Source organism: Hypanus sabinus, chromosome 10 (genome assembly GCF_030144855.1).
Source record: "Hypanus sabinus isolate sHypSab1 chromosome 10, sHypSab1.hap1, whole genome shotgun sequence".
Lineage (NCBI taxonomy): Eukaryota > Metazoa > Chordata > Chondrichthyes > Myliobatiformes > Dasyatidae > Hypanus > Hypanus sabinus.
Window position 1 is genome coordinate 77,580,979 of NC_082715.1, and position 19,210 is coordinate 77,600,188.

At 40.7% G+C, this 19,210-nt stretch overlaps 1 protein-coding gene across 2 annotated transcripts in view; it reads left to right on the forward strand.

The window, feature by feature from the left end:
* Nucleotides 1-1,121: 1,121 nt before the first annotated feature.
* Nucleotides 1,122-19,210, forward strand: part of ero1b (endoplasmic reticulum oxidoreductase 1 beta) — an 87,266-nt gene continuing 69,177 nt past the window's right edge. The window contains exon 1 of one of the 2 annotated variants that reach the window (XM_059982154.1): nucleotides 1,122-2,488. In XM_059982154.1, coding sequence (XP_059838137.1) covers nucleotides 2,354-2,488 — 135 coding nt within the window. In that variant the 5' untranslated portion in view covers nucleotides 1,122-2,353. Of the gene's footprint in view, nucleotides 2,489-16,272; nucleotides 16,512-19,210 lie in introns of those variants that run through there. The other variant, XM_059982155.1, reaches the window with a different exon arrangement.

The window sequence follows — 19,210 nt, forward strand, 5'->3', positions numbered from 1 at the left end:
GAAGCTGTGAGAGGGGAATAGAAAATGAGGGGAGGGTAAGGCAAGAGAAATTACCAGAAATTAGAGCAATAGATGTTCATGCCAGCAGATTGGAGGCCAACCAGATGGAATAAGTGTTGTTCCTCCAACCTGAAAGTACCCTCATTGGGAAGGTGTAGCACTTACGTTTGCAGGAATACGTGCCAAGAGGACAATCAGTTTGAGGTATGAATGGACAAGGGAATCCTGGAGAGAGAATCCCTGCGGAAGGCTAGAATTTGGGGGAGAGGGAGGTAAAGATATGAACAATACCTGCTGTTAAATTCACATATTGCGAAAACTTTGCTTTCAAAAATTCTTTAATCTGTGTTCTCAGCTGTTTTATGTTTGCACAATTTGTCTTTTGCACATTGGTTGTCAGTCATTGTTTATTCATCTGTATAAACGTTCTGTATTAAGAAAACAGCGTTCCTCCAGACCAAGGTGCACAACACAGTACCTTTAACTCACACACAACGCATAAAGTAGTATTACTAGAAATAAATTAACGAATAATAAAACATTCTATATTTAGATCTATATTTAGTATAAGGTGCATTTACGACACAAGTTTAAAAAGTAAACAGCATAACGCTAAAAGCGCTTCATAAGTGATGAGACCAAGGTAGTCTCATGGGTTATAACAGCCCTTATCTTAATGCTGCGGTAGCTCCTGCCTGATGGTGGTGGGTTGGGGGGGGGGGGGGTCAAAGTGATGTGGGACAGATGGTAGGGATCTCTGACAATGCTGAGTGCCCTGCGTACGCAGCGACCCCAGTAAATATCTAGTTCGAACGGAAGAGACACCCCGATGATCCTCTCAACGGTCCGCGTAATCCTTTATAGGGCCCTGCGGTCAGATGTCTTGCAATTCCCGTGCACAACGGTGATGCAGCTGGTCAGGGCAACACACACAAAATGCTGGAGGAATTCAGCAGGGCAGGCGGCATCTATGCAAGAGTACAGCCGACGGCCCGTAACGTTGACTGTACTCTTTTCCATAGTTGCTACCTGGCCTGCTGAGTTCCTCCAGCATTTTGTGTGTGCTGCTTGGGTTTCCAACATCTGCAGATGTTCTCTTGTTTGGATCTAGTCAAGTCTCTGTCAAAGGCTTATGTATAGGTATTCTATATATAATTCCATTGTATTTCTTTATTTTCTTGTAAATGCCTGCAAGGAAATGAACGTCAATGTATATAATTACATACACTTACTTTGGTAATAATTTTACTTCTACTTTGAAAGTATTTTGTCTATTAAGAAACAATACCTTTCATACTAGCAAGGCCATTTCGTCTTAAATCGGCTTTGTTTCCCACGTGAACAATTACCGTTTCCTAATGCTCATATTATCGCTCAAGGCTTTACATATGGGTATAGTTACCTTCACTAACGTTGTTGGTCTGCTAGGACATCGAGATGTCCGTAGGACTGCTGCGGACTGAAACGGAATGGGATTCCAACAGGAAGTCGGAACACAATCAAGTATTTCCGTGTACCACATTTGCAGTCTGGAGTTTATATTTAGGTGCGGTGTGACCTCTACAAACGGGCTTCCCGACAACGGCTGTTATTGTTTGACGCTTCTGTTACCAACCCCTTTTCCAATTGATGCTTATGCGTCAGTTTCGGAATGCCGAAAAGCGAGGAAGAGGTCTAGCGGTTCCATGTGTGACTGATTTGTATTGGATTCGGAGTAACAATCATTTCACAAACAAGAAAAAAATCTGCAGATTCTGGAATTCCGAGCAACACACACAAAATGCTGGAAGAACTCAGCAAGCCAGGCAACGTCTAGGTAAAGAGTACAGTCAACGTTTGGGGTCGAACCCCATGATGTTTCGGGCATTTTGTGTGTGTAACAATCATTTCGTTTACTTTTACGCTAGTGTACAGAAGAGTGACAATAAATAATATTGAATTTATATGGAAAAATATTCTATATGAGCGATAGTTGTACCTGTTTTCTATAGGAAATCAATAAATAAAAAAAGGTAAAATATATGCACAGTACGTGGCAATTCTGCACCATGAGCCGCGCGGAATCCTCCTGTACGTGGTGATACAGTGATCCCGCAGGAAGACCGTGAAGCTCCAGTGAGGAGTATGCCAGGAGGAGGTGTAAAAGATCCAGCCTGCGCTGTAACGATGGTCACAAGCATCACACCCTCCACCTCCGTCAGCCTGTCAGCTACTGGGTCCGAGAGCTTGTTTCTTTACCAACTTCCTCTTCCGGTTGCTGCCCGCGACTCGGAGATAAAGAGACGTGAAGAGCAGACCGGGGCTGCGCTGGTGGAAAGTAGCCCAGGAGGAGACGAGGCTGGGACCGGAGGCGATGAAGGGCGGAGCAGCTCTGCTTTCCGTGCTGCTCTTCCTGGGCAGGGCCGCGGGCGGCGGCGCTGGCTCCAACGGCACGCCCGCCGGCAGGAGTTGGGCCCCAGAGCCGGAGAGCGAGGACTGTTTCTGTCATGTAAGTTCCCAGCCACTCCGCCGGCACTTCATTACCCGAAACCTCAGCTACCTGCTGTGAAGTATATTATACTGTTCTGTAGAATTTGGAGATACATTCTGTGTAGTAGGATCCCATGAAACAAGCAGATTATAAAAGTACAAGTTGACTTTATTTCCGTGGATGTTGGCGGAATAATAACTATTGTGCATAGCTATATGTACCAAATCCCTCGATCTTCCGGTAGCTCTGGTATGTTTTATACAAATCTGAAAGACTAGATTTGATTAACATCTCGACTGAAGCTGGGCACTTCCTCGGGCGAAGCGCAGTGTCGTAGCAAAGAGGGAAGTGCAGTGCTCTTATTTTGGGGAGCTTCAGCCCAGATAGCTTGTGGATTTTGTTTCCGCTATCCAGCGTTGCATCCTTTCACATGATTCATCTGTACAGTTACACACAGAGAATGCAGGCCCGATGAAGGGTCTCGACCCGAATCATCGACTGTTCATTCCCCCTCCACAGACGCTTTACAATTCCCGGAATACAGCCACTGACAGTGAGGAGCTATACGTGTTTCCTGTGGCCGCATGGGTTTCCTCCGGATGCGCTGGTTTCCTCTCATTACAAAAATGTAAAGGTTAGGTTTAGTAAGTTGCGGCGATGCTGTGTTGATGCAGGAATCGTGGCGACACGTGGGAGCTGCCTCCAGCACATCCTTGGACAGTGTGGGTCATTGACGCAAACGGTGCATTTCACTGTATGTTTCGGTGTACATGTGACAAATAAAGCAAATCCTTAATCTGTGCTGCATTCCTCCGGCAGTTTGTGTTGCTCGTGATTTCCAGTATGCGCAGAATCTCATTGTTTATCATTTGTAGAGCTCACGGGCAATGTTGAGAAAGGTTTTATACTTCAGCTGATCACGTGATCAGGAAATAATTGCGTAAAGAAAAATCAAGGCCCTCTACTTTTCATCAACATAGTAAAGGCATAACTGAAGAATATACAGGGGAATATTCTTGTCGGTAATAAGAATAAAGTGCTCTATAGAGATAATGTAGCTTTAAGTGCTTTCCAATGAGAGTGCAAATATGAAAGTGCAATAAAAAGTGAAAGTAGAAGACAAAAAGATGTTAGTTAAAGGCAAGGTTAAATAAATAGGTTTTGAGCTGGTTTTCAAAAGAGTTATCAGAGTCTCCATTCCCATAGTTTTAGGTATTGAATTCCACTGTTCAGGAGCATAGTTCAAAAAAGCTGACCTGCCAATTATCTTTTGAGAGAGATTTTTAAATTTAAGTGATCGGCATTAGAATTTGAGCAGGATTATAAAATGGAAAAAGAAAATGAGTTTGTAAATTAGTGGATCTTTAATTCCCCGTATCCCAGAGAGTAGTGGGTGCCACATCATTGAATATCCAATACAGTATTTATATATTTGGAGTACATAGACACTGAGTGTTATTAATTCAGCAAAATTTTTACTAATCTGGTGTTTTTCCTAACTGGTCCTGTTGAGCTAGTGAGCAGGTTCAAGGGACTGTTTAGCCTGCTGTTATTTATGTTTTTATATAAACTCTCATTAGTGAAGTAGTGTTGTTGGGTTCATGGATCATTCAGAAATCTATTGGGAGAAGTGAAGGAGCTGTTCCTAAAACATTGGTTGTGTGTCTTGTACCTCCTGTACCTTCTTTGCTGATGGTAGCAATTAGAAGAAGACAAGTCTTGTGCTGTGTATATCCTTACTGATGGATGCTGCCTTTTTTGAGGCATGTCCTTGATGGTGGGAAGGCTTGTGCCTGTGATGGAGCCCGCTATGCTAGAATCTATGAAGTTTGTGAAAATGTGGAGAGAATAGGTTAACAGGGAAAGTTAGTGAGAAATGTGATTGTTCTGAAAACTGGCATAGATGTGACAGGCTGAAATATCCTTTGTATCATATGGAAATACATAGAAAATATATGCTTTCTTAGGTCTTATACTGAATTGAAAAATCAACTATCTTTCTACAAGGATACAGAGATTACTAAAAAAGCTCAAAGTAAATTTATTGTCAACATACATACATGTCACCATACACGAACCTGAAATTCATTTTTTTTGCAGTAATACAAAGAAACACAAAAGAATTAAAACACAAGACGGACACACAACCAATGTGCAAATGACAACAAGCTGTTAATACAAAATGAAATAAAATAATAAGACAATAAATATGAAGAACATGAGATGAGTTCATAGGTTCTGGGAACAGTTCAGTGCAGATTGTAAACAGGAAATTGAACCTGACCATTTCTACAAACATTTGTATATTAACCTGTGTGTGGAGCCAGAAAGAACATTGTACTTTTAATATCTCTAACCTTCTACATGGGGGTTCACATTTCAGAGCCTATTTGGTGCCTTGTCAATGATCTATTCCAGTATTCAAGCCAAACATAAAACTGTATCATCATTACAATATGAAAACTAGACGAGCCACTCTGATTTTCAGACTTATTAAGTAGCTCCTAACATAAAGTTGCATTTATATGGTCTGTTTCATAACTTCACCATGTACCAATGTGTTTTCCAGCCAATTAGTTACTGTTGTAAAACTGGTCAGTGTTGGAACTAAAATGGAGAATTGGATATTATGGACTGACTGTCATAATTGGCAACTTAATGACTGTACAATGTAAGTGATGTTGATTGAATGGCATACCAGAACTTCCCACTCTTCCTATGTCATTGTATCTTTTACAGAATCTAGGAGGTCAGGTTTAATTTCTCATCAGAAAGGCAGTATCTCTTCGGTACTGCACAATGGGAGGAGGGGGTGGGAGCAAGGGAGTAACTTGGATTATATGATATCTCTCCCGTGGAATTTGAATATTGCAGATCTGAGGTCCACTGGAGACTATTGCCACAGGGTAACAACTGACATATGTCTGGATATGTTTTTAATGATTTTGTGACCAAGTATTATTCAAATTTCTTGTTTTTTTTTTGAAGTTGCTAGTGATCTCCTTTAGTTGATATGTTGAAGTATTATTCCCGAAGTGACAATTTATATACTGTAACTTTTTTTCTAGTGCTTGTATGCACTTTCATATTTTGCTTAAGTATAGAATGATAAGTTGATATTTTGGCCAGTTGTATATATTTATTCTAACTTTTATTCAAGTATATGTTTGCAAAGGAGAATATTGCCTGTTCAGTGTTGTGGGAGACTATAATCTTATTGCATGGAGATTTTTCATATTTCCTTTGTCACAAGTCTTGATAGAAGTGAACACCATACATCAATTCTCAAATGTGGATGCCAAATGGCACAAGGTAGAGGCCAATTGTTCCTGTTGATCTGACTTGAATGCACACAATTACACGAATGTTGGCGCTCAGTAGTTCACAATGAGCCAACTGAACACAATAACACTGATAGAAGGAGATGAGTTATACAGCTCTCATTACATGCACATGCATTTCAACTCTTTAATTATGCAGAAAGTTTGAAGTTAATAACTCATCTCCTTCTACCTTAGGCCACGAACTTATCAATCACCCCTTGTATGCTGTGGTACTGTTTCCCAGATGGTAGCAGCTGGATCAGATTGTGGTTGGGGTGACTCAGGTCCCCAATGACCCTTCGGTCCTTTTTCTTACACATGCCTTTGTAAATGTCCTGAATCGTGGTAAGTTCACAACTATAGATGCGCTGGGCTGTCTGCGCCATCCTCTGTAGAATCCTGTGATTAAGGGAGGTACAGTTTCCATACCAGGAAATGATGCGGCCAGTCAGGATGCTCTCAGTTGTGCCCCTGTAGAAAGTTCTTAGGATTTAGGGGCCCATGTTGGCGCATAGCCTGGTGGATAAGGCATCGGTCTAGTGATCTGAAGGTCACTGGTTCGAGCCTCAGCTGAGGCAGCGTGTTGTGTCCTTGAGCAAGGCACTTAACAACACATTGCTCTGCGACGTCACCGGTGCCAAGCTGCTTGGGTCCTAGTGCCCTTCCCTTGGACTACATCGGTGGTGTGGAGGGGGAAAGGCTTGCAGCTTGGGCAACTGCTGGTCTCCCATACAACCCTGCCCAGGCCTGTGACCTGGAAACATTCCAAGGGACAAAACCATGGTCTCAGGAGACTAATGGATGCCTATAAAGGGGCCCATACCAAACTTCCTCGACTGTCTAAGGTGAAAGAGGCACTGTTGTGCCTTTTTCACACAGCTGGTGTGTACAGATCACGTGAGGTCCTCGGTGATGTGGATGCTAAGCAACTTAAAGCTGTTTACCCTCTCAACCCCAGATCCATTGATGTCAATAGGGGTTAGCCCATCTCCATACCTCCTGTTAATCCACAGCCAGTTCCTTTGTTTTTGCGACATTGACAGGGAGGTTGTTTTCTTGATACCACTGTTTCGGAAAGACGACTTATTTCCTGTCGGCCACCTCGTTATTGTTTGAGATTAGGCCAATCAATGCAGTGTCATCAAAAAATCTTGTTAGCAGATTAAAGCGATGGGTGGCGACACAGTTATGGGTATACAGGGAGTAAAGGAGGGGACTTAGTACACCTGTGTTGAGAGTCAGAGGGATAGAGGTGAGAGAGCACACTCTTACCACCTGCTGGCAATCTGACAGGAAGTCCAGAATCCATCTGCACAAGGTAGGTTCAAGGCAGAGCTCTCTGAGCTTCTGAGCCTGGAGGGAATTATGGTGTTGAATGCTGAACTGTAGTCCAAGAACAGCATTCTCACATTAGCATTAATGAGCAGGTGTTCCAGTGTACCTAATAAAGTGGCCACTGAGTGTAAATTTTATTTCCATAAGGGCCAAGGTCACTTACATCATTTGCTTAACAAATAACAGGTTGTTTTGAGCTAAGCACAATCTTTGTGTAACTAGGTTACAGTGCAGATATTAACCAAAGAGCCTTTCTTTGTGGTGAAATTATGTTTATTTAATAGGTAACACAATTTTTGAGTTATCACAATTGGAATTGATCTCAAGAGATAAAGATTAACTTTATTTGTCACAAGTACTTTGAAACATACAGTGAAATGAATCATTTGTGTTAATAACCAACACAGTCTGAAGATGTGCTGGGGGCAGCCCGCAAATTTCATCATGCTTCCAGTGCCAACATAGTATGCCAACAACTTGTTAACCCTAACCCATACATCTTTAGAATGTGGGAGAAAACACAACCACCCAGAGGAAACACATGCAGTCATGGGAAAAACTTACAGACAGCTGTGGGAAAAGAACCCCAATCACTGGCACTGCAAAACATTATGCTAACCTCTATGCTACCGTGCTGCCCCATGGGGTCAGTGAGGAGCATGGATGAATGCATCTTTATTATATAGCATTCACATTTCATAAATGGTCTGCAGAAGGAATGCAGTGTGGGATTGTGTCTTCCAATAATTTCTGTAGTCCAAACTGATCATGGTATTATTGAAGCGACATGTGGATTGTGTACCCTGTGTGGAACAATGTCCTTACAGGCAGTTCCCAGTGACAACAAGGGTCTGCCCCTGAGAGCGATTATAACCCGACTGTTTGTAAGTTGGAATTGAACACAAAATGGTGCGTGGGAGAGAGTCACAGAAACAGTCATGACGAGAGTGAGCTGGCTCAGGAAACGTGGCTCAGTGAGTCTGCTTGGCGCTCCAGCTCTTCGCAGCTCGACCCAATGGTGGGACAGGGGCACTGGGGGGATAGACACAGAGAAATATCCTGTTCCCACCTGGCAGAAGAAGTCTGCAGCAGCTGTCATATCTATTCCCAGTCATCCCGCCAGTCTCCCAAATGTTGGATTGTACATACAGGGACCCCATAGGTTGGGTGTTTGTTACCTGCAGAGGATCTGTGGCAACATATTCTTCTCATTCTATTAAAGAGGCAGAGAGGCTGAATTAAGATACAATCATTACATATTGCACATTTTTTGTGTTAAGAAGGTATCGGATTAGAACAAAATTGGTAAATTAAGAAAATAGAGTTTAAAATAGTGTGGTAATTTGGAGGCAATAATTGGATGTGGCCCCGGAGGAAGGTGGTCCATTTACTGATGAAGCAAGATGTATCAGAGACCCTGGTGTCAGTAAATGATCAGTGTTTCTTTATGTTAGGGTGATTTGGGCATGGATTATGAGATTAGAAGCACTTTTGAGAGATTGTAGATGTTATAATATAAATATAATCATGAGCAAAAAGGATAGTAGCACTTTTAGACCATAAGACCATAGGAGCAGAATTAGGCCATTCAGTCCATCAAGTTTGTTCCACCATTCCATGGCTGATTTATCTACAAGGTACCAAGGCTTGTTAATTAACATTGTGCTTTTAAGAAAATATGGTTCTTGATTTTGCAAACATTGGAAGCAAATAGCAAAACCAAGATATTATGCAAAATCTTTGCACATCTCTGATTAGGCCTCAGCTGGAGTCATTGTGTAATTCTCAGAACGTTTTAGGAAGGATGTTAATCAATTGGGGAAGTTGCAGAAGTGGTTTACAATCAGGACAATAAACTTTAGCTTGTGTGAAAAGATTGAAACAACTCATTCTACTCCTTAGAGCAGTGGTTGGGTAAATTCAAAAAGAGAAGTTTTGAAATAGCAAGTATGGAAGAAACATCTCTGTTAATTGAGTAGGTTACAAGTGGTCAAAAATTCATTGTTTTTGGAAAAAGTAGGGTTCTGAGCACTAACCTTTCAAGGTTGAAGGTTTGGAATGAGTGGAATCTGAAGGATTGATGGAATCGAGTTCATTTAATCCTAATATTCAACAAGGTATGTATTCTTTTCTGATTCAGTTTAAAGCTGTAGTCGAGCATTCAGAGACATACAGTTAAGGTAAATGAGTTGAGCACATGGTATGTTGGCGCCAGAAGCATGGCAACACTTCGCAGACTGCCCAGCACAATCTCCACTGTTTTGTTCAGATTTGACTGAAATGATGCATTATTTTACAGTTGCTCTATAAGATTTATTACAAAATTCCACATTTAATGGCATGGAAAATGAATTTGTATTGATGTCTTATCATTGAGCATGACCAAATTAATGGTTATAGTTTGTAAAGAAAGAAATGGAGTAATACAGAACCATTTATAATTTTGGGATGCCCCAAAGCATGTTGTGGTCTTTTTGATGTTGTAATGTGAAGAAATGCCTTTCACATTTTGCATATAGTAAAGATCCATAGAGCTCTCCAATTTTAAAATAAAACTGATTATGCTTGTTGTGATATTAGTAGAGAACAAATTCTGGCCCAGACCCTTGTTACGGCGCTCTGAAACAACCAATGCCTATTAGTCAGCTGACGACCAAACTCAAGCTGACTTTCACTGACTGGTCGTCAATCCTGTCAATATCTTAAACATTCTTTGGATAAACTTTGGATGATTATTCTTTAAATAGTCATGCTTTAGGATGTACTGTTGAATTTTGAGTTTTTTTGTAGTTGCGTGGTTTTACTGAATAAAGGTTTATTTTATATTCTGGCTTTGTTCTATCCCTTGGTTTCAGGTCTCAGCAGTAGTTATAGGCAAGCAAACACAACAAATTAGTGATGAGGTGATTATTATATTGACATGGCATTTTCAGCAGAAGACTTGCATGCAATTCTAAAACAGCAGCAAGCTCGTTTTGAGGCAGCCCAGTTGAAAATAATTAAAACCTTGATCAGCAGGTTATCAGTGAGTCCAACAACTTAGTGTCAAATACTGAACAGAATTCATGTGAGTCAGTTTTTGCATCCATTACTAACTCCCAGTTCACTGATGCTTCGGGAGTTGTGTTTGAATCATGGTTCAAACATAACGATGATATATTCCAGGTTGAGTTCGCAGTGAAGACAATCTGAGGAAGATGTGCACTTTGCTCCAGAAGTTGGGTACTACTGAATGTGAGCATTATTTCAAGTTTATTCTGCCTAAGAACCCGTGAGACCTATCATTTGATGAAAATATCCAGCATCTAACAAGTATTTTTGGAGAACAGTCATCCATCATTAGTGTTCGCTATCATTGCCTAAAACTCATTTAGCATGATATACGGACTTTATTGCATATGCTGGTATCGTCAATCATGAATGTGAAAAATTCAAGCTGGGTAACATGAGTGAATCACAGTTCAAATTGCAGACTTCAGGCACCTAATGATGTAGACATTTGCAAACGGCTCATGGTCAGACTGGAGCAAGACCCTGGTGCGACAGACAAGCTGTCTGTCACTTCAGAATGTCAACATTTGATCAACCTGAAACACAATTCCAACCTGGTCAAACAGAGCCATGTCGATGCAGTTTCCAATGGCCCAGACATCATCACTCAGCACGTCTCCACACAGCTTATTGGAACTGTGGTGCGTGACATATGTAAGAAACTGCCAATACAAGAAGCACATTTGCAGCAAGTGCCAATGCTGTGGTTACAAAGAAAGCTTTTGCTATCCTTCTCTGTCTTCTAGGCCAATGAAACACAAAGACAAGAATTTTCAAAATCTATCTAAAGCTACAAGAAGTTTAATGGTCGCTTTCAAAGTAGATTTCGGCTCCAGGAGGATCATATTTATCAACAATCAGTTGGTCAAGCTACAACTTGATACTGCATCAGACATCACCATTATGTCCAAACGCACATGGCCAGCAGCACAGTGAGGTTTTGTGCAGATTTCTCATCTGGTCTTATTGTGGCTGTGGAGACACACCAGTACCCATTACAGGTACCAGCAGATCTCTTTACAAATTTGAATGATGGTAGCTACTTTGAGAAGTTGGACTTAGCTGAAGCCTACCTCCAGATGGAAGTGGTGGAAAATTCACAGGAGCTTCTCACCAATTGCAATACATAAAGGATTGTTTTCATTCATCTGCCTGCCTTTCGGGGTAAATTCCAACAGTTTACATACACCACGCTGAGTAGTGTTGATGATGTTGCAGCTTACCTTGACAACATCATTGTGATGGGCACTGATCACACAGAACAACACCAACACCTGGACCACATTTCAAACAAACTACAGTATTTTGGATTGTGACTTTGGGCATAAAAATGCAGCCTTCGTCTTCAATCAAGTACGTATGTGAGATTCATCATAAATGAGTAGTCATCACCCAGATCCTGAAAACTTCACTGCTATCATAAAGAGACCTCACCATCAGATGTCAGCACTTTTCTATCATTCTTGAGCATGATCAGTAATTATTCAGCATTTCTTTCCCGACATGCATCGCTCTCAATTGTGGAGTCCTGCTTAATTTTTGGAGACAGAATAGTGATTTAATGAACAACCAAGAGTACTGAAACAATTCCACCGTGGTCACCCGGGCATCAATTGAATGAAAGCACTGGCAAGAAGTTGTCTGTACTGGCTGGGCATAGATGAAGATATCGTGTCTGTTTGCAGGCAGTGTAGTCAGTGCTCTATGGCAGGAAAGAATCCAAGTAGATCCGAAACCATGATGTCAGGCTACCAGACCTGGATTCAAGTACATAGTGACTTTGCTGGCCTAATTAACAGGTGTACCTACCTGTAGCCTACTCCAAATGGCCATAAATATTACCTGTGAAGTCAACAACTAAGGCTACCATTCAACAGCTATTGTAGACCTTCAGCTGCTTTGGGATGCCAGAAATGCTTGATTTTGACAATGCACTTAATTCACTTCACAGCAGTTTGCTGCATTCTGCCAGAACAGTGGAATCATCCACATTCGCTCCCTCCCATATATAATCCAATAGCCCAGCAGAGAGGTTTGTTGATATCTTTGAATGGTCACTTCTGAAATCAAGAGAGGAAGGAGCATCAGCTGAGGCTCAACACATTTCTGCTGAAGTATCGAATTATACTCCTTCCAGGCCTTGAGAGGAAGTCTCCAGCTGAAGCACTTTTCAGAAGAAAACTGTGTAGTGTTGGTTGCAGTGCTTCCACAGTGTCCAACATCCGAGACAGCAGATGGCAGGTGCACAAAGCAAGCCACACTGAGTGTGATAGACGGGTAAGGTCAATGAAGCTCAGAACTGCAGTGTGGGCCATACAATACTGAAAAGTGCAAGATCCATGGCCACCAGGTCAGATTGTCAAATGAATGGGGTAAGTGCTCTACAAAATTATCATAGACTGGGATTGGCAGTGTTGCCACATCAACCATTTCAGCCATGTGTTCTTGAAGGCACACCAAGTTTGTCAGGCAGATCATCAGACACAGAGCTGGACCACCTCCTCCTGGAAGGGTTTGATCTACCCCGAATGAACCAGCCACTAGTGTCAGGTCAGCTGCAAACAACATCGTGACACAAAAGTGACAGCCTACAACCACTAAAGAGGACAGATTGCCAGAGTTAGCCAGTTATTTTAATCCAATCAATCCTTGGTTCAAATCTTAAGGTAATCATCTTCAAGAAGGAGGTGTATGGTGAGCTGAAAAAACCAACACCTATCGGTCAACTGACATCCAATCCCAAGCTGACTTTAATTGGGCATTGTTACTATCAATGTCTTGATTGTTCTTTGGATAAACCAATTCAATAGTTGTTGGTTTTACTGAATAAAGGTTTATTTCTTGTTCCAGCTTTAATCTATCTCTTGGCTTTAGGTCTCATCAGTAGTTAAAGGTAAGCAGACAACAACCCTTTTTTTAAATAAAATGTTCACAGAGACTGCAGATAAGCCTTTTGTTTAACATCTCATCTGAAGTTCACCTCTTCCAACAATTCAGCCCACACTTTAAGGCAAGCTCACTGACTCTGAAGTGACATTTGAACCGTGGCTCTTTGGTTCAAAGCAAGTATGCTACTAATGAGCAAACTGTTAAATGCATATTAGGCTTACCTATTTTCAGTTCTGTAACATGGTTGGACTTGACTGTTCCTCTACCGCTGAAATCCTCATCATATTCATTACCGTGCAATGTATGTTGCAATAATTATGTTGTAACAATTCATCTATGGGTCTCCCATTGTCTACCTCCTGAAATTGAAGCAAGTGTAAGCTATACTACCCCTTGAGACTGTTCCACCATTCAATAAAATCAAGGCTGATCCTGTGGCTTTTCCACTTCCTTTCCCTCCTCTGTTATTTCCCTATCTCCACTCCCTCCAATCCCCTAAGTGTCCAAAACCTATCAAATTCAGTTTTGAAAATATTCAGGAAGTGACCTTCCACACACGTTGTGGGCAAGAATTGCAAAATTTCAATACACTTTGCATGTTACTTAATCCTCCTGTCTCCTAAACAGTTAGGCTGGGATCATAATGACAGTGTATACTCTATCTGGAGAAAAGAGTCTCTCAGTATCTCCCTAGACAATCCAGCTTGATATTAAATTTCTTTTTGTTTTTAAATTAGTCTGTCACTTTTGCCCACTTGCTGTAATCTTGTGGCCGAAGAATCCCTCAGTTCTTAAAATCTTATTCTTGAACAGCCCCTTGAAACTTATGTGCACATCAGAGATGGGTATGTGGAATGTGCTTCCAAATGTGGTGATAGAGGCAGATACAGTGAAAAGTCCAAGGCACCCTAAATTTTTATATAAATTTTGTTTTAGATCTCTATGTTTTGTCTTCTGCTTTAGTACGTCAGCAGAAAAAAGCAAATTTTGATTTCCAAACATACATTTTCCAAAAAATTAATTGTTACAGAGAGATTTTAGTACTTTGTTAAAGAAAGAATTATATCAAGTAATAGACAACTTTTCAAATAAAAACTTGATTACTTTGATTTGTTTTTTTTTCCTGTTTACTGCTCTTCATAGTATATGTTTTGATATCTTTGTGTTTTGATATGTAAAGACTTGTATAGTTCTGTTTTAGGGACGTTCGAGAGACTCTTAAAATAGGTACATGGATGAAAGAAAAATGGAGGATCATATGAGAAGGAAAAATTTGATTGATTTTATAGTAGGTTAAAAGGTCAGCACAACATCATCAGTCTTTACTGCGCTGTACTGTTTATGTTCTATATCTTTATCTTTTACGATGCTGTTTAAAGCCAACTACTTTGACTATAAGCGTTTTGGCATTTTTCCCATGCCTCCTGAGAGGTGGGTCTTTTTTTTAAGCAGTCATAAAATGAAAGATGCTACAACAACAACAAATTTAATTTTGTATTTATGGAGGAAGAAGAAACAAATAAAACATCTTAGAAATCGGACCTGCTTCCCAAGCTCTTGAAGGAGATGGCTATGGAAATGGTGAATGCACAGGTTGTCATCCTCCTAAGTTCCATTGGTTCTGGAATGGCTGGTTGGAAGATAACCCATCCTTACTTCCATTCAGCCCTCTAATTTGTTCTCTAACATGCTAATCAACTTTTGTTCTTTAGTTAATTATCTGCATTACCCTTCACTTTTCTAAATTCTAATCCATGCTAATATATTACCCCCCAACTCCCTAGAATGCACCAAATGCACCAGAATAATTCCAGAAATAGGTGCATTTCCTCTGAGAAGACATTTAGCAGGCATTGTCTATATGCTCAGGAGTTTAGAAGAATGAGAGGTGATCGTATTAAGACATGCAAACTTCACTTGGGGTTTGGCTGGGTTGGATACAGAGGATAAATACAAGAGATTCTTCAGGTGCTGGAAATTTAAAGCAATACACACAAAGAGCTGGAGGCATCAGCAGGTCAGGTAGCATCTACGGAGAGGAATAAACAGTTATTCCTTTATGCCAAGATCCTTCATCAGGACTGGAAAGAAAGGAGAAAGAAGCCAGAATAAGAAGTTAGGTGGTAGGGGAAGGAGCATATTTCCTGTCTAGGACTAGGCAGCCAAAGTGGAAAGGACTGAGATGAGGAAAAACTTTTTTTTCACTTTGAAACTTTGGATTTCCCTATCCAATACAATTGTGGGGTTTTGGTCACTGTATATATTCTAGATAGTAGATAGATTTTCAGATATTAAGGGAAATCAGAGAATGTGGGCTGATTACAGGAAATGTCATTGAGCAAGAATTATTTTATTGAATGGCAGAGATTGACTCATAACGTGCATTTGCTATTGCACATGCATTTAAGCTAATGAAAACACTTCTCACAAGTTGAGGAAACCCAAGCTTCTGCCTCTTTTTATGTACATTCAAGATGTTGGGCAACGCACACAATATGCTGGTGGAACTCAGCAAGTCAGACAGTACCGATGGAGGGGGGGTTTATTTCCCTTAAGACCTGATGAAGGGTCTCAGCCCGAAACGTGGGCGATTTATTCCCTTCCTCAGATTTTGCCTGGCCTGCTGAGTTCCTCCAGCATTTTCGTGCATGTTGCTCAAGATAACCAGTATCTGCAGAAGCTCTTAGTTTTTACTGTTAAGAGCTCTGTCGACGGCTGTTCAGGTTCGGAGGTCTGTTTGAAATCCACTGTACTGATTTAAGTCGCTGACGATTTAGTTGTTTGATGTCTATTTTCATTTCATCTACCATGCATAGTTCTGAATAGAGAATTTCCCAATGCACCATCCAAGAGCTGTTCTGAAAAAGCCCACCTCCCCGCAGACTTGGATGGGTGCTGTGGGGGTTTCTAGATGCATCGCTGCTGCATGGTAAACGTGGCTAACCTTCATTGGCTCGCTGGATAAATTCCAGGCTACGATGGGAGTGGGAGTGGGAGAGGGAGGAAGGAAGGAAGATTGTTGGTCGTGTGAGTGTCGGCGTCTGCAGCGCGAAGACGTTGGGCAGCGTGAGCGAGAGGGACTACATTACCCGTGAGGCTGACTGCTGTGCGCCTGCGCATTGGAACCTCTTCCAGTATGTAATTGACAGAGAGAGGCGCCGCCTCTTTTCCTCTCCCCCCTCCTCCTCCTCGAAGGCGGGTCAGTAGCGAGAGAGACCTTGATGATGTTCGTCGCAACGTGCGCCGGTAGCTCACCTATCAGTCACTCCGAGGGTCGGTGTTAGTCCGTCCGTTTGTTCGTTCGTCGCTGGGGTAACGGCTGGTCTCCTGTCATTGACGCAAGGTTAACGGTAACGGCAGCGATGAGTAGAGTGCGAGCTGCGCTGACCGCCGTCTGCAGCCTGTGCGCGCTCCACGCCGTCAGCAGCACCTTCACCGGCCAGGTACGGTGCTTGTCCGGGAGAGCTGGCTGCGCGGCCAGCCGCCTCGGTCACCCAGCCTCAGATTCTCCCTTCCCGTGGATCCATATGTCTCTTAATTTTATTTGATTCTAAAAGCGGTAAATGGAACGGAAGGCAGCATTTCAGCCGCGTTCATCTCACCAAAATATTGCTGCTTGCTCAAAGCTTGTACGAATTTTTTCAAACGTCACTGCGTACTGCTGCACTGAGAGCCTTATCTTAGACAAATAATTCAGATTTAAGTGGTGGAGGCCGTATGCATTTTTGTTTAAACAAACTTGCAAAACATTTTAAGCGAATAAAATGCGGTGTAGGTTTATTGGTGGCTATTTATATAATTTGTATTATATGGTAAGGAAAATCTGGACGATTGTATAGCTGGATGGAGAGTTAATTTAAAAATATACAATGCGTATGCATTTTACTTATGCATGTTTGTAATTTATATTTTATAATACTTGACGGGGAAGCAAGACTTGCATCTTGTTTCTAGACCAGTGGATGTTCACGGCTTCTGAAATGTTGATCAAAGTTCTCCAATAGGAATAATGCAAAAAACAATAGATGACAAGATAATCTGTGATAGTGGATGGGGGAGAACTATTAACCAAGGCACCAGATATAATCTCCTGGCTTCTTAAAATATCTTCGAGTGAAAAAATGCCATCTTAATTTAACAAAATAGAAAATATGGAAGATCCAGTAGATAATGCTTTTAATACAAAATGCGGAAAATATAGATTTAAATATATTTTTAAGGGCAAGTGTTCGTAACAAAATTGTGCTATTTTGAACATATGAAGGCAATATGATTGTTTATTTTGGTTAGGGAAATTCAGTGTTGCAGTGAATCTGTATCACAGTAGATATTCTAAAGAGAGCAAAAGACTAGTCTTTAGTGATTTGCAGATATTCCAAATAATTACATGTTTTTATGTTTACAACAAAGGTCGGCTGTATATTAATTATTAATATGCTATCTCCCACAGTATTGAGGATCTTATCCACTTACGAAATAGATATATGTTAAGGAGATAGTTCTGGTTTCATAGGATCTAACAACAGTTTTGCATCAGCTCCCAACAAAAAAAATGAAATCTCACCATTGAGCTTTGTGGATGAATGTGTATCATTTGTATTAGACCAGTTTGAATCATATTTTAATGAGATTTGGATAAATGGGCGTGAGTTTTTCTTTGTAGAGATGCAGTTGTAAGCCACGTAGCAAAACTGATGGAATCCACTTTGCTGTTCAGTCAACTATCAAACTTTAACATTCAATTTTAATGTGCACCTTTGACACCACTTCTCTGCCTTTCATTTTAAGTTTATTCCTTTAAAACTGCCATTTTGTCCAAGTCTTCGGATATTGACCTTTATGGAGTTTGACAATGAGTATAACTCCAGTAAAGCATCTTGAAGCATTTTGTGCGTTTAAGCTACCATATGGAATAAACAGTCTTTGATTTTAAATTTGCATTCAAGAAGTTCTTCTGTTTTACCCATATTAATTAAACCAGATGGTGCAAAATTGACAAATACAAATTATGTGCAGAATTCTACATTCATTGCTTTTTTGCCCAATCAAATGTAATGAGTTTTTTTTGTGTTAAGAAAAATTTGAAATTATTTTCAGTTTTGTCTGCCATTTGTCATGAAATTTGTTGATTTGTAGCAGCTGTACAGTGTAATACATAAAAATTTTTCTACAAGTTACAATAAGGAATATAAAAAATAAGTGGTGCAAAAGTGAGCTAATGTTTATGGACCATTTAGAAATCTGATGGCGAAGGGGAAGAAGCTGCTCCCGAAACATTGAGTGCATGTTTTCAGGCTCCTGTACCTTTTCTCTGATGGTGGTTATCAGAAGGACTATCACTGCAAATTTTTGCATACTTCATCCTCTTATCTCAAATTCTCAGTTGGTTGACTTGCATAGGAAAGCTATTTGGGTAGGATTTTGCAGAATTGCAGTTCTTGACTTGGCTTCAAACTTGGCTTTTATCATGTACCAAAGTCCACGCAAGTGACACGTTAACACACTTTGCAAGCATTAAGTGTGCTTTTAAAATTTTGCTTATGTGATTCACATTGTAAATATCATTTCATAATTGGGGAAAACGGATTCTTGATCACATTAAGTATGAAAAGTTGTGGCTGACACAAGCACCCACAGTATTGAGGCTACCATCCATTCATTGAATAATAAGTACAAGTTGGGCAATCTTTCTAGTTTCATAGGATCTAACATCACTTGTGCATCAACACACCAAAAAAATCTCACCATTGAGCTTTGTGGATGAATGCATCCCATGCACATATTAGACCATTTTGAATTGTATTTTAATAAGATTTGGATAAATGGGCATGAATTTTTGTCTTTGCAGAGATGCAGTTATAAGCCACGTAGCAAAGCTGTGGAACAACTGATGCAATCCACTGTGTTACTCAGTCAACAAACTGCCCAACCTTAAGACTTGACTTTAATGTGCACCTTTAGCCATTGCTTGATCTAGCTGTACAAAAAAAAAATAATTTCAGCATTGGCTTATTTCCAACTGAAGTTAAATTTGTACAAAAAAATAATTAGGATACAGCAATGGAATGGTTCGTAACAATTAATTGGGATGATACTTTCTGGCCCTTGAAGCGCACAGCATACTAGTAAGCTTCTTCAATTT